Source organism: Lithobates pipiens, unplaced genomic scaffold (genome assembly GCF_037356315.1).
Source record: "Lithobates pipiens isolate NorthernLeopardFrog02 unplaced genomic scaffold, aLitPip1_a1.2 Scaffold_30, whole genome shotgun sequence".
Lineage (NCBI taxonomy): Eukaryota > Metazoa > Chordata > Amphibia > Anura > Ranidae > Lithobates > Lithobates pipiens.
In genome coordinates, this window is record NW_027507791.1 from 61776308 (window position 1) to 61801368 (window position 25061).

The 25061-nt window shown below is 39.8% G+C and overlaps 1 protein-coding gene across 1 annotated transcript; it reads left to right on the plus strand.

The window, feature by feature from the left end:
- The first annotated feature begins 895 nt into the window (after positions 1-895).
- Positions 896-20296, plus strand: LOC143942091 (uncharacterized). The gene is made up of 6 exons (XM_077463391.1): positions 896-1052; positions 2867-3199; positions 6917-7219; positions 9090-9209; positions 13532-13572; positions 19983-20296. The coding sequence occupies exons 2-6, from the start codon at positions 2881-2883 to the stop codon at positions 20046-20048; spliced, it is 849 nt and encodes a 282-aa protein (XP_077319517.1). The 5' UTR covers positions 896-1052; positions 2867-2880; the 3' UTR covers positions 20049-20296.
- The last annotated feature ends 4765 nt before the right edge of the window (positions 20297-25061 follow it).

Consider the following 25061-nt stretch of genomic DNA (forward strand, 5'->3'; position numbering starts at 1 on the left):
GCAGATGCCTGTATGAGAGAACACCAGCAATAAAGGGTAGATACAGGTGTATACTGTGCTGTGCTGTAGGCACACAACACCCACTAACTCCTGCAGATGCCTGTATGAGAGAACACAATCAATAAAGGGTAGATACAGGTGTATACTGTGCTGTGGGCACACAACACCCACTAACTCCTGCATATGCCTGTATGCGAGAACACCAGCAATAAAGGGTAGATACAGGTGTATACTGCCCTGGAGGCACACAATACCCACTAACTCCTGCAGATGCCTGAGAAAAGAACACACTGTCCCTGCCTATCTAGCTCTTTCCCTGCACGCCGGAACACACTACACAAGGCCACCACGCTGGCGGCCTTATATAGAGTGGGCCATGTACTAAACCCCTCTGAGCTATAATTATTGCTCTCTTCGCTGCTGGCGCTGTGATTGGCCAAGCATGTGGGGTCATAGTGCATGCTTGGCCAATCATGAGCCAGCAATGCACTGCGATGGCGCAGTGCATTGTGGGCCATGAGCGCCACACGAATTTGGCGCAAACGGCCCATAACGTTTGTTATTCACCGAACGTGCGAACAGCCGATGTTCGAGTCGAACATAAGTTTGAATCGAACACCAAGCTCATCCCTAGTCCTGGTGCTCCAGGGCCTTCAAAAATGTGATAGGTTGTCAGAGAATTAGATGTGTAATTTATGCCCCTAGAACGTCTGAAGGTGCTCCTTGGATGTTGGGTCTCTCCTTGTGGCTAGGCTGTGAAAATGTCTCAAACATACTCAGGAGGAGTAGCAGTGCAAGTGGGTGTAAGTGCAAGTATGCATATGTTGTGTTTGAGAAATAACAGGAAGGGAGTAAAAGTGTCCAGTACTGAAGTGGTGAAAGCTGAACACCAGACTTACCTTCAGTCTTGCACATTGTGAGCCTCTCACACATTCCTCTCTTCTCATGTCCACAACATGTTTGGGAGTTTTCTTTAGTCCTACTACACTTCCTGCTTAACTGCAGAGTGCACAATACACAAGAAATTACAGGATTTCGGGCAGGATTAACAGGTACTTTTTTGCACTAATAGAACAAATTTTGGAAAATGCATCATTGGTATATTTAACAGGCAGAAAAGAAGCAAAAAAGATGTTAATACACTTTAATTTTTCCATTTATAATGCTATATTTGCATAACTCATACTATAATTATTTATTCGGCTTCTATAAAAAACAGTATGTTTTCATCAATGTACATCAAAAAGAGGTAGGGTCTGACAGGAGGAGGGTTTTCCAAGAATATTTAATAACGTATAAGCATAAACCAGAAATCAGTATACCACCAGCAGCAGCAAAGAAACATGAGTCTTTTAACATTTTTCCTATTCTCTGAAGGTAAGTAACTTCTCAGAACATGGTTTTGCCTACATTAACATTAGTTATTTATAACAAAAAAACAAACAGAAGAGCAAATAATTTGAAAGCTAAAATGTTTGCATATTTATAACATTTATAGTCTTGTTAAAATTTGCATATGACAAAAAAAAAATTAAAAATGTAAAGAAAAAAAGAAAAAAAAGACAACATATAACATGGAAATTTGATCTCTGGTATAAATTGTTTTTTAGTTTCTGTATAGATATTATAGCGTTCTGTATGTGATACTTTTTAAATACTTTTTCATGAAAATACTGGAATACTACAAGATCTAAAAATTGTAACTTGTATCTTTCAAATAAATTATGAATTTTTAGTAATGTTAATGCATATTAGAATTATCACCTATGTCTAATGAACACAGGGTCAAAAGCAATGCATATTATACAAATTACTAATATCAACAAATTCTACATAAATAAAAACAGAAGCTGGATTACATCAGTAAAAAAGCACGAACTCTGTAAATCACAATTTTTTTTATTGAACTTCATAAAAATACATCATATCAAAAATATTTTTGCTTTTTAAGTGAGTTTAAAGGGTATATTCTATCTGACACAATATTTTTTTCATTTCCTCTCAAACACTAGGCATATATTTATGAAATAGTGACCGTGACATTTACCAAACATTGTAGGGGTATTATCCAGGTGTATGCTTTTAAAAAACAGTGATTGATTAACCTGCAGTTAATGATTGGTGAATGTCACCTTCACTTTATGAAGTGGCATTTTTTTTGTTATATTTTACTGTATAGTGGAAATGATAAAACTTCTAAGGGGAAGAAGGACATTCAAAACAGATACTGAAATTTGATCATTTCTATTTTTCAAAATATTTCTACATTTGCAATTTTTTGGAATTTAATGGCCAATTATTTTTTGTCACCTCAGTCCTGGTGAATGGAAGTGAATCTACCGAACATTACACAGGGAATGTGGAGAGGATGTACTACTAGGAATATTGTTTATTAGTGGCATGGTGCCAAAATAACTAATCACATTTTTATTACTATATCCCAAGGCAGATGCTTGTGATATTTTAAAAAGTGATAACCTGTGTGATAATCTTTGTGAATGGACCCCACTCTCCATGTTTAAACAAACGCAAAATATTTTTGACTTGGCTTAAATATGGGTTCTTGGGTCTATCACACATAATTTGGTAGCTATTTTATTTTGCCCTCCTCTGGATTTAAACAAAGTTTGTGTAAAGTATATGTCCAGAGAAAACTTTTTATTTAGTTATTGATAGGGCTGCGAAATATTAGAACCCTACTGAGTGTATGCCGCTGTCCAGGGGTCTTTTAATGAGAGTTCTTCAAGCCTACTAAACTTTAACTTCAAAGTTTTTCATAAAATGGTACCTAAACATAAACCTGTTATATATTTACTTATATAATGAAGATATTTTATGCTAAATTCTGATTTATCTTCTTTTCCAGTGGTTGTCTCACAGATGGTTCTGTATCAACCTCAACACATTGTGGCGGCTGATGTTGGTGCCACCTCAGTGATCAGCTGTGTGTCTAATGAAACAATAGAAGATGGATTAATTTTCTGGTACAAAAAGAGCTCAAAACCTGCAGAAAGCCCTAAACGAGTGAAGGCCTTTGATAAGGATAACGATACCCATAAATATGGATGCAAAAACTCTGCCTATATGGCAAACCTGGAGATTTATAATGTACAGATTATTGATTCTGGAGTTTATTTCTGTGCATTCCATTATGTGAATGTGCTAAAATTTAGTAATAGGACAGCTCTAATCATAAGAGGTGAGACATTTGTTTTATAAAGTCTAGCCTTAGAGGGTGCAAAAAGGTAGAGGTGGGATTGAAAAGAAAAAGAGAAGTAATAATACAGTAGTAACAACCAGGTCACCAAATGGTACGTGTAAAGTTCATTTTATAAACAAATCCACTAGGCATCACACTCTAGGAGAAGTCTGTATGTGTCACCACCCCTGGCAGGCTTTTTTAATTTTTCAAAACCAAAAAAACCTAATGTCTGACATATCACCACTGTGTTTTTGATAAAACAACCCCAACGTGTTTTATAAACAGTTGCCATGTTTTTTTTTATTAAAAAATACTATTTTTATAATTTTTTAATCTTGTGTTTTGCATATTAGCGCTTCTGTTTTATTGCAGCCTATTTCAGCCACATCCTGTCTATCTGCACTCATCTGCACATCATTGCTCTGAACCGCCTTCCTGAAACATACAATGATGGACCATGCCTGTCTAATGCTTGTCAGCATGGGTACTTGTAGTCTACACCAGTGTTACTCAAATCCAGTCCTCAAGGCAGTGGTGTAGCGTGGTTTGTCAGCGCCCGGGGCAAGGCAAGTGATTTGTGCCCCCTTGACCAACAGACTTACCTATTTTCAGCTAGCTCCAGTCTGGTCACAGAGACAGTTGTGGCTGTAGGGGAGAGGAGAGCGTGCTTGACAATGACTGGTAAAGCCTGGAGTGGTGACATCATGCATAGGTTCCTATGTCCCATATGTTTTTGGCATTCCCTCCTCTCTCCTGCATACACCACTGGCTCACACAGGGGATAACATTACTGGACAGCCTGAAAATAGGTGTTTACATCTTTTCTACACATGTTAGCCATCATAGGCATTAGGTGGGGGGATTTTATAATATTTCAGTTAATGGGAGCTACATATGTCATGTTCACACTATAATACTTTTTGCAGCACCGTGCCATTGGGATCAATACCCTAACGGCATGGTGCTGCAACAAGTGTTATAGTGTGAATATGACATACTGTATGTAGCTCCCATTAACTGAAATATTATGAAAAAAAAAACCCTACTGGGTAGTAAGTCCTAATCACCAGTGCTGCAAGAAACCTCGACCTCATTGTGCAAATAAAGTACAGAAAATGTCATATAACAATTTATCAAATACAATTCTACAATTCTAAGATAGCCCTACTGGGTAGCGAATCCAAATCACCAGTGCTGCAAGAACACACAATATTGTGCAAATATATAAACAAACAAATCTCATATAATAATCAATAAAAAGCATCCAAAAAACATGGCTATAAATGGACTTTATGGCTATGGATGAACTTTTTATTGATTATTATATTAAATTAGTTTGTTTATTTATTTATATATTTGCACAATTGTGTGTTTTTGCAGCAATGGTGATTTGGATTCACTGAGAGAGAGGCAGAGAGACATTGGTATCAGAGAGACAGTGAAGCTGAGGGAAAGGGGGGGGCGAGGGAGAGAGAGGGGCCTGAGGGGGAAATGACAGAGACTGCTAGCCCTATCTTCCATGCCAGTCTGTCTCCTTGATACGGAGGTGCTTTGATCCTTCTAGCGGCTCCCTGGCAATGTGCGCCTCTGGGTTCTCAGTCAGCCTGTTCTCCGGGCCTCATGTTAGTGTGGAGAGGAAGTTCGAGCAATCCATGCCCTGGAGGCACGGGAGATGCTGTGTCCAGCAATTCTCATCTCTTGGGGGGGCGGGGTCAGGGGGGCTAGGTCAAGGCGGAGGCGGCCGTGGTAGAACTATTCTCCCCAGTCCCGGGCTCTCAGGCGGCCAGCCTATATGTCCTCGGCTCGGCCCCTCGCTGATCATCACTGTGATACGGATCCCCCAGCTGCCCACCCGCACCACAAGAACAGCCGTTGTTGCTGAACAACGTGGATTCTCCAGCATCATCATTTTAATAAGGGGCTTTTATCGCAATGATAATTGGTTCACACTCGTGACAGCACCCCTCTAAATTTTGCACCCTTGCACCCCCACACTACGCCACTGCCTCAAGGCACCCTAACAGGTCATGTTTTCAGGCTTTCCATTATTTTGCACAGGTGGTTTGATCAGTTTCACTGCCTTAGTAAATACCAGAGCCATTTTATCTGAGGAAAATCCTGAAAACATGACCCGTTTGTGTGCCTTGAGGACTGGAGTTGAGAAACACTGGTCTACACCAAGAGCTCAAAGTGATAACACAGGGGTACTATTGAAAAGGTAAGTTCGAAATCACTGGTCTCCAATCAGAGATGCCGAGAAGGTGTGAGCAAGGGGACTGTCACGGGGCACATACATCAATTTAATTAATATAAGGAAAAACAATGTTACATAAAAAAGTATTTTATTAAAAGATATACAATATTACAGCTTCGGATGGGTATCACATTTTCAGAGAGGAGAAGTAGGGTAAATCAACTAGTTTCGCTTCTCAGCTTCCTCAGGATATTACCCCCATCTAGAAAATATACAACAATTGGCTAATAAGTATAACAATAAAGAATATCAAAACTACATCACAGTCCATATAACAATTCAAAAGGAGACAGTTTTTATAAATAATGGTGAGAGTGTGAATTTATCTCTTCAATCCTCTACACTCTCACCATTATTTATGAAAACTGTCTCCTTTTGAATTGTTATGTGGACTGTGATGTAGTTTTGATATTCTTTATTGTTATACTTATTAGCCAATTGTTGTATATTTTCTAGATGGGGGGTAATATCCTGAGGAAGCTGAGAAGCGAAACTTGTTGATTTACCCTACTTCTCCTCTCTGAAAATGTGATACCCATCCAAAGCTGTAATATTGTATATCTTTTAATAAAATACTTTTTATGTAACATTGTTTTTCGTTATATTCATTAAATTGATGTATGTGCCCCGTGACAGTCCCCTTGCTCACACCTTCTCGGCATCCCTGATTGGAGACCAGAGATTTCGAACTTACCTTTCCAGTTAAATTGGGATGAGGGTGCACTTAGATACAGGATATGTTTACTAGATACATTTTTTTCTTCCTGATGTGAGGCCGTTCAATTATCTTTAAGGAGTACTATTGAGTAACGGTTGTCACCCTATAACAGGAAGTGGCTAGCTAAGCAAAGACCTTTATAGCAGGATTGGGTATCATTTTAATAAAGGCTGCAGAATTAAAAAAAAAACTAATTAAAAATTACATTATTAAATCTTTTAACTATTTGCTTTAGATCCACTTTAACAAAAATTATCTGCTTTTTTGCTTTAATGGGCTGTAGACTGTTATCAACGACTGTACTACATGTTGTCTAGGGCTGAGAAAATCATTAGAAAATCCCTCAGGCCAACCAATTTACACTTGTGCCTGTTGCACATTTTATTTGGATAAAATGTATTGTTGCAATTTCCCTCAGTAGCAACAATGGGTATTTTGCATTACTGGAATATTGTACACCAAATGCATATGCAGTTATTTAGCCAGATTCTATTGATAGCAGGTAGAAACAATTTTATCCTGAACCTAATCTCACTCAGATAACATATTACATACTGTACAGTACAGTACGTATATAAGTGTATTATATTACATATATTTTCTAGAAGAGTGTAGCTAAGTGTGTAGCTAATTTCCTATAGTGTCTATGTTCAATAGTAGACTGTCCACTATATACTGGTATGGATTCTGTTTGTGTTTTGTATAGATTTGAGATTACATTGCATACATTATTTATTTACAGACAACTCCACAATGAACAGCTCCATCCATCTCCTGGCGTCCCCCCAATCTTCTCTTCTGAAGGCTACCATGCAGTTGGCTTGTGTAGTCAGTACTCCTCTTTATGAAGTTTCCATCACTTGGGCTGTCTCTGGAACACATCACAAGGGTAGCATGACCTCTGTGGAGGAACCTGGTGGCACCAGGACATTTCAGAGCCATCTCTCACTCCCAACAGACACCTGGGACTTTGGAGACCATGTGACCTGTGAAGTGTGGACCAGTCCTTCTTCTATCCAGATACACTGGATAATAAAAGAAAGAGGTAACAATATCCAATTGTTCAGTATACATTCCAGTTATATGTAAAACTGAATTTAATTAAATAATGTAGATAAATTAAGATAATTCACTATTAGGTTAAAAAATGTCATGAGCTATCTATGGAAAAGACAGAGGGAAGTAAGCCTAATTTGTTGATTACACTTACAGCCATGTTGTCCTTTCCAATATTCAGCTCTTTAAAACCATTGCCAGGAGCTCTTAGGTACTCTTCGCTCAGTTCTTCCAAATTCTTCACTTTTTGCTTCCTAAATTGTAATAGAATTGTCACAATAGAAGTCTTTGGGCCCAACATTGGTATTTAGAAAACAGTAGGGACCAGAAGCATGGAACTAATGGTATGATTGTGCTCAGTGCATATTTTTTGATTTTTGGAGAGGGAGGAAAACACAGCTAGTTGGTCCCATCATGGTGGGAACTATGAGCTAAAAAGTGTGCCATAATGTTTGGTAGCCATTGTAAAAGGCAGTGGAGAACATGGTTTGTGGTAACACAACTTTTCAAATATTTACCTGCAAAACGAAGGATTGCAAAGTATGAACTGTGAATGAAGAGGCACTTTATGAGCTGCACGCTATCACTGCTGCTTTGTGAAAATATGGAATTATTTTTACGATTTTTACTTACCAAGTGCTGTTATAGCAGGTCAGAACAGGAAGTAGATAGCTAGATTAACACACAGCAACTATCAATGACTATGGCTACAGCTCTGACTGAAGTCTGAATGGGGTAGTATCTGCACTCATGGCTACCAGTCCAACATGTAATATCTGCACTGCTCTGAGAGGCAAATGTCCCTGTAGCCCCATCCCTGATGTATCCTGCTGGGAATTTACATGCAGGGATCTCATCACTAATGGTTTCAACAGAGTTATGAAACTCCAGAAACAGAAAAAAAAATTGTGGGGGCTGGTGGCTGGTTGCCCTACTTAGTAACTTATTGACCTGGAACAAGCACAACCAAGCTGGCTAGTCAAGTCTAAACAGTGTGACATTGTGAGGGTATGCCACTATGGAAATGGTCAGAAAAAGGACACAGGGTTCACAATATGTTTGCAGGACTCCGGAATATTGATTTTGAGTGCAGAAAAGTGTTTCAACAGCTTTCTGCGGAATTTGATATTCCCCGATTGGGCTTTGTAGTTTTTAGATTTCTAGGTGTCTTGGGAGGGAAGAAATCTGCAACTCAGCATCTAGATTTTGTTGAAGAACAGCAGGGTGTGTGTCCAGGAGTACACAGCCCGTATCATAAAAGCTTGATGAGAGCTTGGGGCAGTTGCTGCCATTTAGAAAGAGAGCATTTGGAGAGGAGAGGAGGAGAGGTGACCCACTGGAGAAACAAGACTTGGGTGACCCACTGGGAGAGTTGGGACAGCTAAGCGTTATGGCAGAGGACTGAGAGCATACCTCTCAATTTTTCGATATGGGAATGAGGAACACCTATTAGCAAAAGTATGTAGTTATGGAACACACACCCCTGCCATGCCTCCTTAAAAGGAGAATTACACAATTATTAGTTAAATCCACAAATGTTTTTTTACCACTATTATTCCTTTAAACTGGCTTTTGAAATTTACAAATGCAGTAATTTAGAAATTAGCTCAAAGTTTAACCACTGAGAAACACGTTTTGAAAGATAAATTATGCATTTTATATATAACTATATAGATCAGACCAAAATGAGGGACAAAGGAGGAGGAAAGAGGGGCAGAGGGACATGGTTTTCTAAAAAAAGAACAAAAGCGAAAAAGTTCAGGGAAACCTTATTTACACTGACATGTTATGCTATGGCCAACCTTTATGCAACGCTAGAAAATACAATTTTGTTTGACATATATGTGACTATTTTGTAGATGAATCCAAAGAAGATTTTACCTCATCATGTAAAAGTTACCTGGGCTTTGTTGTTTGTGGAGGTCTTCTTCTGCTTTTGGTTATCACCGTTCATCTCTTTTGGGCATACAAGCAAATAGGTAAAGTATCACTTGGGTCCTGAATTTCCAAAAAAGAAGGTTCAAAAGCTCACATTGGACAATGTTTCTTTTAGAGGATAAAGAGTGGTAATGTCAGCATTTTGGAGAACAGAGATAAACAAATTGGTCGCATATCTGTCTGGGCCACCCTAAAGCCTTGTACACACGATCGGAGAATCCGTTGGAATGTGTCCTATCGGACCGTGTCGTCGGGTAATCCGACTGTGTGTGGTATGAATCGGAATGTTTCTGTCGGAATATCCATCGGACCCAAATTTCCAACTTGTTGGAAATATTTCCCGACCAACTGGTTCGATCGGACATACTCCGATCATGTGTAGAGAATTTTGATCGGACCAAGTGCCACGCATGCTCAGATCAAATTCCTACATCAAAGCTATTGGCTACTAGCCTGAATGTAGTCCCATCGTAATGAAATTACATCATCACGTTCTGAAAGATCGGATTTTTCGACAACTTAGTCCGACCGTGTGTATGCAACAGTTTCGGACAAGATCCGACGGACAAAATCCGAGGGGCAAAATCCGACGGATTTGGTTGTCGAAATCTCTGACCGTGTGCACAGGGGCTAAGCTGGGACTAATTTGGAAGTGCTATAATTCTTTATTAGGATACTTCATAGGATAGGTGTGTCTTTTGAACATTTCAGTCATCTACATATGGTGTCTTGTGATTAGTTAATTAAATACAGCTGGGTTTGCTAATCAATCTTCAAAACATTTCAGTGCTTCGTTACTTTTCAAAATGATTTGGTTGAAAGGTTAAAATGTTTTCACAAATGGCCAGCGAATCCACTTGTGCTTGAACTTCTGTCAGTAGATTTTAATTAGTAAACTATTGCATCAGAAAGTGCTATGTTTTATACAATACAGTGTTTATGTTAATATGCTAAATCATTTGGACTGATGAACTGACTCATTTAGATGTATTTAAATATTATTTTTAAATATATATACATCAGTCGTGGTGTGATCGTGATCTAACTCTGATTTAAGCCACGCATGTGGAAATGGACTGAGTATTTGTTTGATCACTGTTACCTAAGATTTGGATTTGTGGTGCTACAATGAGTGGTATTTAACACCCTGATTAAATTTATTACTTTATTGAAGTGGGGTATTCTACTGCACTTTGAACTTTAATTATAAGTGTGAGGAGCATATAGCACTTTTTTCTTTTGCTTATGTATGATATAACTACTTTGCACAGCTATTTCTGCATATCATTTTTCTGTTTATTTCATAGGTATTCATGAGCTATTTTGCACAATATTCAGCACTTTATTTTATTACTAAGGAACATATGCATTATATTTCCTTCTTTTTGTGTAAATGATCTAATTTGAGCATCTTTTGCACAGCAACTTTTGCACTTTATCTAATATAATTATTTTTGCAAATTGGTCTAGATAATATTCAGCAATTTTGGTTTATGCGTGGAGCATGTATTATTGCACTTAGAACTTTATTAGCATGAATTCACATTGAGTAGTACCTATTCTTTTTAGTGCAGTGGTTAAATAGAAAATAGATCAGAGCGCACCATCATTCAAACTATTAACCCCTAGAGTGACAGAACACTTTATATGGTTGCGGCTTGATCATTAAGGTTTTTTCTATTTTTATTCTTATCACATATATACTATCATATCAGCACTTAGGCCCCTTAGATTTTATGTTTAGGATAGTTTAACAAATTTCAAGGATTTATCAAATATTATAAAACCCTGTTTAGTTGATATTGGGATAAAGCTTTCCAGCAGTGAAGAGTTTCACATTTACCACCAGGGTTTGTGAGCAGATTGCTTGAATTAGCTGGCTTTGCAAACCATGCACTTTTGTCGAAAACTTTGCAGATTTTGCATTAGGAATGATATATATCCAACACAAATGTATGCAAAAATATCCAAAATATTAAATCATGTATAAGACATGTAAAATACACTCATTAATAGCCCTAGATCAGAATATTTACAACACTTGCAACATAGATAATAGACATTTGTAACCTTGTATCAACATTAAAAAATACATGTCAAAATCAATACCCATGCTCTTTACGACACTTGTTCTTCAGGACGAGACTTTTTAACCACTTCGCATCCAGGCCAATTCTGACATTTCTCTCCTACATGTAAAAATCATAATTTTTTTGCTAGAAAATTACATAGAACCCTCAAACATTATATATTTTTTTTAGCAAAGACCCTACAGAATACAATGACAGTCATTGCAACTTTTTATCTCGCACGGTATTTGCGCAGCAATTTTTCGAACACGTTTTTTTCAGAAAAAAAACTGTTTCATGCTTTAAAAAAACAAAACAGTAAAGTTAGCCCAATTTTTTTGCATAATGTGAAAGAGGAAGATACGCTGAGTAAATAGATTTCCAACATGTCACGCTTCAAAATTGCATGCGCTTGTGGAATGGTGCCAAACGTTGGTATTTCAAAATCCCCATAGGCGACACTTTAAAAATTTTTACTGGTTACATGTTTTGGGTTACAGAGGAGGTCTAGGGCTAGAATTATTGCTCTCGCTCTAACGTTCGTGGCGATATCTCACATGTGTGGTTTGAACACCATTTTCATATGTGGGTGGGACTTACGTATGCGTTTGCTTCTGTGTACGAGCTCACGGGGACAGGGGCGCTTTACATTTTTTTTTTTATTGTTAATTTTATTTTTATTTTTTTTAGTTTGACACTTTAAAAAAAATAATATTTTTTTGATTACTTTTATTCCTATTACAAGGAATGTAAACATCCCTGGAATATGGCACAATCGGACCTATTTTCAGTGAGATATGGGGTCAATATGGCTGGGAAGCCTAAAATAAAATAAAAAAACGATCCTGGCTTCCTAGCCAAAACGGCGCCGTTAATTTGAATGCAGAGGTCGGGCGTGACGTCATAACATCGCGCCCGGCCTCCAAACGATCATAGAGACTCCGGGGATGATCTGGTCCGCCGGAAATCTCTATGGTATCATCCGGGGGCCGGCAGATCCTGTGACCGACTCACCGATGGCATCCCCTCCCGCCACCCGTAAGAACGATCAAGCGGCGGAACAGCCGCTATGATCGTTCTTATGGTGCAGGGAATCGCTGGCTGAAAACGCCGATATCTGAATGATGTCTGTGGCCTCAGGCATCATTCAGATATACCGCCACAAAGCCCACAACGTCATATGATGTAGTGTGGGCGCCAAGTGGTTAATGTAGATACCGAATATGTTAAGCATTGGTTTCATGCCCATATGCTGCATTCAATATTCTACTGCCTTTGGCCCCTTTCACACGGGGCGGATCAGTAATGATCCACCCCATGATGATCCGCTTGCTCAGCGGGGATCGCTCCGTTGTCCCCGCTGAGCCGGCGGCGGACAGGGCGGTCTCCGCACACAGTGCAGGGACCGCCCTGTCAGCTCTCCACTCTCCTTTATGGGGATCGGATGAACACGGACCGTCTGCCCGTGTTCATCCGATCCGCTCTGCAGACGGATATAAAAATAAGATTTTCCTCCGTCTGCAGAATCGGACCATAACGGAGGCGGACAATAGCGGGTGTCTGCGGATGTTCATCCGCAGACACCCGCTATCCCATAGGGATGCATGCATGTCCGTATTTAATCCGCAAACGAATGGATTAAATTACGGACATACTGTCCGCATGTGTGAAAGGGGCCTTAAAGACAACAGCAAAGGCTGATACAAAAGACTGTATGAAGGGGTATCCCTTCAGAAGAACAATAGTGGCAGGCCTAATTTGGGGCCCAGAAGCCACAAAAATCATAACCTCTAGCCTGGTATGGGGAACATAGCTCTGTAGAGGGAACAGTGTTTTTGATGCCTTTATTGGAGTTACAACATGTTGATATATAAACCAATGTTTAACACTTACATTTTTATTCAAAATTCTGGTCCTGAAGAAGCAGAATGTCCAAAAAAAAATTTGATGCATGTTTATGATAAGGCATTGTATCATTTGGTGCTCATATGACAGTACAATGGTCTATTGTCTATGTACCAAGTCTTAAAAAGACCCCGATCTCTGTTTTTCATGAGTTGCTGTTTTTATCCATGATATGAATTAATAAACTATATACAGTATATACAACACACTTTTCTTTACAAAAATATACAATTTGTAATACCACATTTAAAGTTAATTTCTATCTTAATCTCTGCCTAGTTATGCAAACACTGGTTTATGGAGACAGCATTCTTGATGACATTAGTTGGTCTCCTATTTCCATACTTTTTCTTGTTGAAAAATAAACAAAATATAATTTTATATTTCAGATAAAAGAGCTCAAGACGTCACGCACCAAGACAGAGATTTGGTAATCTTATTTGCATGTGAATGCATTTACAAATACTTGACCAGTTGACATCATATTTTTATACTAAAATTCTAGAAGCAGTGATACAGTATAAACTGAGTTCCAAACCTAAACTCTTCCCATGCTTCTTAACGGACAAAACAGACATGGTGTGCTGGTAATATTTCCAGTGGGGGCCAAACAATAAAAGCACATTTGTTAAGTGGACAGAGGCTAGACCCTCTATCAGGTTTTTTGTACAATGGTACTTATCTGAACCTGAAAAAATTCTTCCTTCTCCATTTTAGTAAAAAATGAAAACGATTCTTTGGAGTTGGGTTGTACAGCTGTGCAGTAACAAACAGTAATGGCTTTTGCTCATTACACGTTTTATGCCCTTTTATGTGTGTTTATGTAAGCATGGCCAGGGCCGTCTTTAATATTGATTGGACAATGGGCAAACATTTTCTTGGCATATAGATCAACAACATAGACCTTCAGCACTAGAAAGGACAGTTATAAGAAAATCATTATCATGTCAAAATCAAAGATAAAATTCATCTGGAGCCCAGCGCAGCTGTTCACTTCTGGGGCAAAGTTCACACAAAATATATACAAAAAACAGCGCTCAATAGGACCAGACAAAAATAAATTGATGATAAAAGTTAATTTAATGAAAAGCACAGAAGACAAAAATTCACAACAATCTGATGAGAAGTGTTTAAAAGCAATTAGTGTTCAGTCAAATGCAATTAACTTCATTGTTGGAATATAGCAAAAATAATAATAACAGTACCGCCTTAGATCCTGAAGACAAAGGGTTAACCATGATGTATCGGTATAACAAATTCCGGCCTGTAGGTGGAGGGCTCAATGATTCACACTGCTGAAACAGATGGCAGCAAGGAAACACCACTCTCATTTCTGCAGCCGCTGACCTGATGGTAAAAGAAGATGACACACTGTCCCAAGGGAAAATCTCTGGCCAACAACACCGCAGCACCTCATCGGCTGACACCAGACTGGCGTCCTGGGTAACACTCCGTGCGGCAGAAGGGGAACACAAGACCCAGAAGGCAGGGTCAACCTCAAATCAGCAAGAGGACTCGTGGTACGCAAGCTCAGTCAGTCGCCGTGGCGACCATGACTGACATGTTTTGCGTGCCTGTGCTTTGTCAAAGTCACGAGAGCCACCGGTAGGATCGAATATAAAGGCAAAACAAATGTCAGGGAGGGGAGGAATAATGGGTGCCTATAATGTTAACCCCTTGTTTACACACATAATGCGCTAAAATCGCAGAGGCACATGTAATAATGCTGACACACAAAATAAAACAACAAAAGACAGAGAGAGAACAAAAGAGATATATAAGATGGTATTATATAAAAAAAACTTAGAAAATCCTGGAAATATAAAAAAAAAAAAAGAAATAAAGAACTTTAGGAACTTGTATAAAAATTATATTCAATTAAATAGTGCACAAACAAGCTATAAAAAAAAGGAAGGACTGAAAAGGATTTTTGTATGTAAATATGGATATATCTTATAATACCAGTAATTACGAATTTTGCCTCTAAATAAATTACTATACATGGTTGAACTATTTTAAATCAGAACTAGAAAGCAATTGGAAAATCACCCTAAAATTAAATATCGAATGATAAAAAAACTGCCGTGTAATACCATACCGACTAAACAGAAACAGAGATGATATGGTCAGTAAAAGCTTTAAAAAACTACCAACAGATTCCTCTGACAGTACAAGGATAAGTACAAGATTATATAGTCTCCTGGATTGCATTAAATTCCACTAAATTACACTAAGGATGTCAATTTGTGCACCTTTGGAAGGTGGTAGAAGTAGGGAGTGCTGCCCAAGATATGTAGCACTCCCTACTTCTACCACCTTCCAAATTTGCACAAATCCCTCATTGATCCTCCTGGTAGACCTATTGTCGCTAGTATGAAAGGCTTCATTAGTGGTCTATCAATATATATAGATCACTGGTTACAACCGATGGTTGTCCAATTACCATCGTATATCAAAGACTCAAGTCATGTTATTGACATTTTAAAAGATTATTCTTGGCAAGATGATTACTTGTGGGCTTCATTAGACGTATCCTCACTGTATACCTCAATACCTCATGAGGTAGGTATTGCTGCTGTACAGTTCTTTTTGAGTAAAAATGATGAGATGAACTCTAAACAATCAACATTCTTCCTTTCAAGCATAGATTTTTGTCTACGTCATAATTATTTTACATTTTTAGATTGTTTTTATCTTCAGGGTAAAGGTACTGCGATGGGAGCTAATTTTGCCCCCGGGTGTGCGAATTTGACCATGGGGTATTAGGAAGTCTTAAAGATATGGGTCAATGACCCCTTCTCTCAATATATTGTCTTCTATGGACAATATATTGATGATGTTTTATTAATTTGGAGTGGGAGCAGAGATCTTTTCTCCTCCTTCGTATCATATTGCAATGACAACACTTTTGGATTATCTTTCACCCACGAGATAAGCCAGAAGGAACTGGTGTTCCTAGATCTGGTCCTGTCTCATGAGAATTATACCATCATCACCAATAACCACAGCAAACCCACATCGGGCAATTCATATCTTCATTACGACAGTTTCCATCATCCCACATGGAAAAACAACATCCCCAATGGTCAATTACATAGACTATGTGGAACTGTAGCAAAATAGATGACTATAGGACATAAGGACAGCTGATGGAAAAGAAGTTTGAGATGAAAGGTTATTCTAAGGAATTAATAACGAATGCCTTCCTCTCAAATGAGATACAACCTTTTAAAAGAAACAAGAACGATCCTTTAGAAATGGTCCATTCGGCAAGGTTTGTATAAACCTTTAACACCAAATATAGAGCAATCTCCAAAATTATATATAAACATTATGTTATTCTTAAACTTGATCATGTCCTGTCCCCGGTACTCCTTCCCAAGCCACAAGTGACATTCAGACGTTCCCGCACAGTTAAAAATATCATTGCCCCCAGCAAGGTGACAAAATCCAAGAGAGGACCCCTTTTTGACATCAGAACATACTTTGATAGTAGGATTGGGATTTTCCAATGCCACAAGAGAGGATGTTTCACTTGCCAATCCATTCCACATGGTTGTTCTGAGATAATTACTAAGAAAGGCGAGTCTTTTAAACTTAAACAATTTATTACTTGTTCAACAGAGTTTTTGGTATATGTTTTACATTGCTCATGTGGTATGCTTTATGTGGGGCGCACAATATGCACCCTGTGTACTAGAGTGGGGGAACATCGTAGATTGACAAAGAAGGGTTGTGTTAAACATAGCGTCCAACATCATTGTTGTTAGGTACATAACAAAGACTTTAGCCATATTTAGCCATATTTAGCCATATAGAGGTATGTGCAATAGAGGCTATACCCAGGGATACCCTCACTGATAATGAAAGGTTCTCCCTTCTCTGCCGAATGGAGACCTTTTGGATTTATCATTTGGGCTTTCACCTGAGGGTATGAATGAGGAAATTGACATCCTTAGTGTAATTTATTGGAATTTAGTGCAATCCAGGAGAATATATAATTTTGTATTTACCCATGTACTGTCAGGGGAATCTGTTGGTAGTTTTTTTTAAAGCTTTTACTGTCCATATCATCTCTGTTTCTGTTTAGTCGGTATGGTATTACACGTGCAGTTTTTTTTATCATTCAATATTTAATTTTAGGGTGATTTTTCCCATCGCTTTCTAGTTCTGATTTAAAATAGTTCAACCATGTAAACTAATTTATTTAGAGGCATAATTCATAATTACTGCTGCACTATTTAATTGAATATAATTTTTATACAAGCTCCTAATTTTCATACAAGTTCTTTGATTGTTTTAAAAAAAATTCTTTCCAGGATTTTCTAAGTTTGTTTTTATATGATACCATCTTATATATCTCTTTTGTTCTCTTTCTATCTTTTGTTTTGTGTGTCAGCATTATTACATGTGCCTCTGTGATCTTAGCGCATTATGTGTGTAAACAAGGGGTTAACATTATAGGCACCCATTATTCCTGTCCCCCGGCATTCGTTTTGACATTATATTCCGTCCTGCCGGTGGCTCCCGTGACTTTGCGCAGGCACGCAAAACATGTCAGTCACTGTCGCCACAGCAACTGACTGAGCTTGCGAACCATCAAGTCTTCTTCCTGATCTGAGGTTGACCCTGCCTTCTGGGTCTCGGGTTCCCCTTTCGCCACATGGGGTATTACCCAGGACACCAGTCTGGTGTCAGCCAATGAGGTGCTGCGGTGTTGTTGGCCATAGATTCATCCCTTGGGACAGTGTGTCATCTTCTTTTGCCATCAGGTAAGCGGCTGCAGAAGTGAGAGTGGTGTTTCCTCGCCGCCATCTGTCTCAGCAGTCTGAATCATTGAGTCCTCCACCTCCAGACCGGGACTTGTTATACCGATACATCATGGTTAACCCCTTGTCTTCAGGATCTAAGGCGGTACTGTTATTATTTTTTGCTATATTCCAACAATGAAGTTTATTGCATTTGACTGAACATTAATTGCTTTTAAACCCTTCTCATCGAATTGTTGTGAATTTTTATCTTCTGTGCATTTCATTAAATTAACTTTTATCATCAATTTATTTTTGTCTGGTCCTATTGAGCGCTGTTTTTTGTATAAACATTATCTTGGGCCCTCCCCATGCAAATTTTCTCTCCACCCCAACATTCCAAAAAACAATTATTATTGAATTGTATTGTAACTGTACTGTCCCTCCTCATGTTGTAAATCGCTGCACAAACTGTTGGCACGCTATAAATCCTGTATAATAATAATAATGATGGGGGGAGATAGAGGAGAACATCATGATGGGGCAGGGGGTAATAGCGGTGCCCAGGATGATTGGAGGGATAGGGAAATCCAGGATGATGGGGGAATAGAGAAGTCCAGGATGATTGGGGGGAGAGATGGGGCAGTTCAAGATTATGTGAGAGGGGGAATAGGGGAGTCCAGGATGATTGGGGGAAGGGGGAGATAGAGGAGTCCAGGGTGACACACATGGATTTGGAGTGTGTACTGTGCGGTGTTCGTATCATACAGGGCACAGAAAAAAATCAGCACAAGGGGCGGTACTTGCATATTCTCCCCCTCCCAAAAGTAACCATCTATTGGTCACCTCTGCACATCACTTTTCTTACCTCTACACCCTCGTCCACAGTTTAACTCTGTACCCCCCTTCATCCACAGTTAACCTCTGTACCCCCCTCCATCCACAGTTCACCTATATACCCCTCCATCCACAGATCACCTCTGTACCCGCCTTCATCCACAGTTCACTTCTGTACCCACCTCCATCCACAGTTCCCCTCTGTACCCCCCTCCATCCACAGCTCACTTCTGTATCCCCTGTCTACCTCTGTATCACCCCCCATCCAGAGTTCACCTCTGTTTCCTCCATCCACGTTCACCTCTGGATCCTTCCATCCACCTCAATACCCCCCATTGACCTCTGTATCACCCCTATCCACATTCACCTCTGTATCCTTCCATCCATCTCTGTACCCCTCATTCACCTCTGTATCACCCCTATCCACGTTCACCTCTGTATCCCCCCATCCATGTTCACCTCTGTATCCTCTCTATCCACGTTCACCTCTGTATCCCCCATCCCCATTCACCCCTGTATCCCCCTATCCATTTTCACCTCTGTATCCCCTTATCCATATTCACTTCTGTACCCCATCCACATCCACCTATATACCCCCCTCCTCCAGCACACCTCTGTACCCCTCATCCATGTTCACCTCTGTACCTCCCATGTTAACCTCTGTATCCCCCCGTGTTCACTTCTAAACCCCCCTTATGTTCACCTCTGTACCCTCCATGTTCACCTCTGTACACCCAATTCTCTGCATATGTGAATCGCCCGGTGTTCTTTCTCACCTGAAGACATGGCGGGGCAACACAGTCTCTGCCTATCAGACCCGTAGCACACAGCCACACTCACCAGATAAAGCAGATAAAAACAGGCCTTTTTATCTGCTTTATCTGGTGAGTGGGGAACCAGGAGGGGAACATAGGAAGCCATCGGAATTACACCTGATATTTGCATCTAAACACTGTACACTTTAATTGGCCAATTGGCCACACCTTATTTGTTTTAGCACTCTAATTGGTTAATTGTATAACACATACACTAAAGTGTAAGGATTGTTGATACAAATTTATATAGTAGATGCAGCGCTGATTTCCAAATTTCCACTATCACTATTTTGGGGTACTTACCATTCACTTCAGCAGCAGCCCTAGGACATATTTTATATTTTATATTTTTTCTCTACAGCGCGGTTTAATAATTATTATTTCCAGGTATAAATATGCCCATAATTTGGTTTTTCATTTGTTTTTGTTTGTTTTTTTAGGATGGGATTGTGTATGCACATCTGGATATGAGCCGTCTCACTCAAGGGAGAAAGCAGCAGAGATAGCAAAATGTATAAAATTGTATCTTCAGTGTGAAAAGTTATCAGCTTTGCAATTAACAAGCATTACCGAGAGTACTTTCTCAAGAAAATTAAAGTTTTTTTTTGCTATATTTGCACTTTGCATCATTCCACCTTACTATATAATAAGCCTTTGCTTTTTGATTATACCAAATTTAAAAACAATTTTTTAAACTTTTTTTACTTTTTAAATGTTAAACAACATGAATAAAAAATATAGGAACCAAATCGAACCTGCATACTAGGAGACAATTTAAAATAAACTTGTTCAGTAATGAAATTCAAGTGCAATTGCACTGACAAATCATCAGAATCAGGGACTTTAATGGACAGTTTTCACATATGCTGTTTTATCTTGTATCTTTGGCTTACTAGACTTTTAATCTGTTTCTACTGAACATAAGTTAATTATAACCAAATTAATTTCTTTCAGAAGGTATAGTAGGGCTTTTATTTATTTTTTTTCATTTTGGATATAGTAGGGGATGGTTATAACCCCGGTTGGTTTTTGCAATCTGTATCAATCTGTATCATATGGAGGAGGATTAACTTCACTTCCTGTCCAATAGCCAAAACAGGAAGTGAAAGGGAATCGCTCCAAAGTAAGAGAATCCCCAGTTGTCACCAGAACTAGTGTCCCCATTGGAAGATTTTCCCTCTACAGTTCTGGTGAAGACTCAAAATTTGGGATTTTCTTATACTTTTACTGGTAAATAGGGCACATAGGGAGAGTGAGAGAGTGGGGGCACAGACAGCAGTAAAACAAGACAGTAGTTCTAATCCACGTTTTGTCTGTAGTAATACAGGTGGGGAAGGGTTAATACTGAGTCTGCCAGTTTCCCGGGCTTTTCAGGTTCTACCCTTTTCCTTATTTAGCACATAAATAAGCGGGAAGGCCAGGCTCGAGGAGTGAGCAGGACCACATGGGAAAGGAACCTGAGGGTCCAATAAAAAGATGTAACCCAGAGTAACCCTTGATCACAATCAACCCAAGGCAGTGATAGCAAACCTTGGCACCCCAGATGTTTTGGAACTACATTTACCATGATGCTCAACTACACGGCAGAGTGCATGTAAAATGTAAAACGAATATATCTGATTCTCCTGAAAATGAAACATAAAATTGCATATTTTGGAAAGAACTGACCTGGGAGACATTTACCCCCTGGGCCAGTACTAATACGATATGTTGGACAGGTGACCTTTGGTGCAGATATTTCACTATTTATATATCAATCAGGTATAGACCTGCAGTAACTGACTTGGTATATAGATACCTGCTCCTTCTTCAGATCTTAACTTGTGCTCCTGGCAGGAGAAACTGTACTCTGATGTCAGAATTCATGTGACCTAATGTGACCAAATGGCGAGAGCCATGAAAGAAGCAGATTTTGGAATATGTGGAAAGATGTGAACAATAAATGATGTTTAGGCACATCTACTTTTCAAATTCCAACCAACCTGTATCCCTCAAAGGACATAAAGAAAATATATTACAGAACATAAAAATAAAAATAAAATTAACATCAGGCATGTGCAGATTAAAAAAAGGCCACAGACATTAAAGGCCTATCAACTGGTCAACCAAAATAAATAACAACCTATTGCCCATAGTTATCTGCAGACTTTGCCACTCCTAAAATCCTAGGTTGAAAAACCTCCCAATGCTTCTCTTCAGCCTGATATGGCAGAGATAACTGCATGCACCCACCACCTTTTTGTGCTATGCAATAAATAAGCATGCTGAAATACCAGGCAGGTGCCTACAAGGTGGGTTGCTCTTAGATAGGGAGCATAAGCTGCCCAGGTAGGGAAGGGTTAAGCCTGAATCTGCCAGTTTCCCAGGCTTTTTAGGTTCTACCCTCTACCTTATTTAGCACATAAATAAGCGGTAAGGCCAGGCTCGAGGAGTGAGCAGGACCACATGGGAAAGGAACCTGAGGGTCCAATAAGAAGTTGTAACCCAGAGTAAATCTTGATCACAATCACCCTAAGGCAGAGCAAACCTTGGCACCCCAGATATTTTGGAACTACATTTCCCATGATGCTCAACTACACGGCAGAGTGCATGATCATCATGGGAAACATACAAAACATCTGGGGTGCCAAGGTTCATCATCCCTGCCTAACACTGCCCTAGGGCAACCTACCTGCTGAGGACTTTCCCATTAATTAACTTCTACCTGCAATGGTGTGTCTGGACAGTCTATAAATGGTAAGTTAAGGACATGGATGTTCATGGACTGTACTGTTGTAGACTTCAAGTAAAACTTTGTTAACTGATTATGAGCCTGGTCTGAAGTTATTCAAAGGGGTGCATGGTGATACATGGCATGTCAGAAAAACAGGGCCAGCAAAGGTTCTGCTTTAATGATGACTTTCACATGCATGTGGCTCTGCCCAGTCCAATGCATTGATGAGTGCTACACGAGAGGAGAGCCACCCTTGCGTGTGCAGAGTGGGGAGGTCTCATGCACAAGATGTTCTGAGCATTTGTGTTTGTATGGGGTTTGACATAAGGATCTATTGAGAATGACAGACTGATTGACTGCATAACTGACCATCTTGCGATGCCTGTTACAAACATTATGGTTCATCATAATTAAAACTGAAGCTATGAAGACAGAAACTAATAGTTTCCTAATGATTATACAATGCTCTCTTTTGAACTACTAATACATACTATATAGTTTAGAACACAGACATGCAGGGTATCACATTTTTTTTTTTTTTTAATGAATACATAATTGAAGAAAAATACTTAAATCCAATGTTTAAGTGCAGCTAGTCTATGTACCTGGATCTGCCATTGTTTTCTATAATGGCCTGCTCAGCAAGATTCAGCCTGGCAGAGGAAGACCAGAATTTTAAGCTGACTTTGATTTGTGACCGGAAGTTTGCTGATGGACATATTGAGCAAAATAATGACCTTATTGGATATGGTGATGCTGTTTTATAGTTCAGTCAGCAGGCTGTGATCAAGCCTCATTGCCTAAATACAGTAGAGAAAGTTTAGGTCCCGAACCTACCTAATTTTTATACAAGAATTGTTAAACAGATTTACATATCTTTTGACACTTAGAGTGGTTGTAAAGCCTCACATATACCCAGTGAAGTGAACAGCCTCGGATGATACGCAGAGATGAAACAAATCCTCCTACATAAGTTTTACTTGTTTATCTGCACCCTTTTCTTCACTACACCCCATTTTGTTAAAATCCTTCTCTATCTGTTAGTATCACAGAGGAGTGGGTGGAGATACTGCAGTCAGGGGCGTAACTATAGGGGGTGCAGCAGTTGCGACCGCAACCGGGCCCTGTGATGCAGGGGGCCCATGCAGCCCCCTCTACATATGGCCGGCAGCAGCATAGGCAGCTAGGGGTACCAGGACACCATGCACACGGGTGGCTGGAAGTGGAGGGTGACTAGCAGAGCTCCATGCTCGACTATCGCACTGTCTGCTCTTTAGTTGTGCATTCCCCGAATGACCTGTGTCCTCGGCCGGCTCCTCAGCCAGCCAAAAAATACTGATACCAGTGGTGGAACTACAGGGCTCACAAAGGCCATACCTGTGACCATGCCCTAGAGTTCCACCGCCGGACTCGGAGAGAAGGGCCCTGGCTGGGGTTCAGGGGGGCCCTTCATGGTTTCTTGCATCGGGCCCTGAAGGTTCTAGTTACGCCACTGACTGCAGTTACAGTGTGTGATAGCTAATTGGAGGAAAGGAACACACACCCCCTTCACACAGCAGAAGAACTATGTTGTGAATAGACAATCTGCATGCTGAGCTCCCTCCCCCACACAAACTTTATCTCGTGTGTCAGAAAAACTTCTCAATAGTGAATCATGCTGATAACAGAGGAAAGAAGCACCAGAGAGAAACAACACTTAATTTCCATTACAGAATGATACAGCCGCTGGGCATGCTGTATTGAACTGTAGTAGCATTAGCAGAGCTGTGTTCGGGCAGCCATATGGGCATTTTCCTGTCTGCTGTCAAAATTAAAGTGAGGTGGACTAAGTGCTTCCCCACCATTTAAGAGAAGCCTTGCATTTTCTAATTGACAGAGGTGGAAATCATAATATCATCCGTTTGCCTCTCCCCCTCGGCCAATCAAAGGGAGCCTTTATTCATTGAACAAAAATACAAGGTTTCTCCAAAACCTAACCTGAGTCTCTTTAATTCTGGCAGCAGACAGGAAATTGACAAAACGCAGCACTACTCAGCTTATGTAGCCAATGAAACTACTTTCAATAACAATAACATACCCACATTACATCATTGTGTAATGGAAATAGTTTGTTTGAGCCAACTTGGCCCACACAAATGAATTAAAGCAGAGTTCCACCATTTTTTTTTTTTTTAAAGTCAGCAACTACAAATACTGCAGCTGCTGACTTAAAATATGGACACTTACCTGCCAATTTCGGCACCCAAAGCCGATCTGTCCCTCGGCTCTCGGGTGGAGGCGCCGCCATCTTCAGCTATACAGCCTGGTTTCCTATTGCGCATGCATGAATCGCGCTGCCCAATCCCACTGGTCCCTGCTGTCTTCTGAGACCTGTGTGTCTCCAAGAAGACAGAGGGGGGGGGGGACAGAGGAGGCACTGGATATGGTATAGATATCTGTGGAAACTGTGGCTATCTATGCCCGAAAGTAGGGGCAAATACCTGGATTATACAGGTATCTGATCCCCCCTCCCCCCCCCCCCCCGAAAGGTGCCAAATGTGACACCGGAGGGGGGAGAATTCCGAAAAGTGGAAGTTCCATTTTTGGGTGGAACTCTGCTTTAAAGTGAAATTAAACCTGGAATTATACTTTACCTACTTGATGCCCATGCTATAGTCGAAAGTTGGCTACAGCGTATGCTTAAATTGCTGGGAGGGTGTACATAGACATCCTCCCATGTTTGTGGATTGCAGGTGGTGTGCTCTGTGATCACTGGCCCTTTACCACATGATCAGCTGTCAGCCAATGATAGCTGATCACATGATGT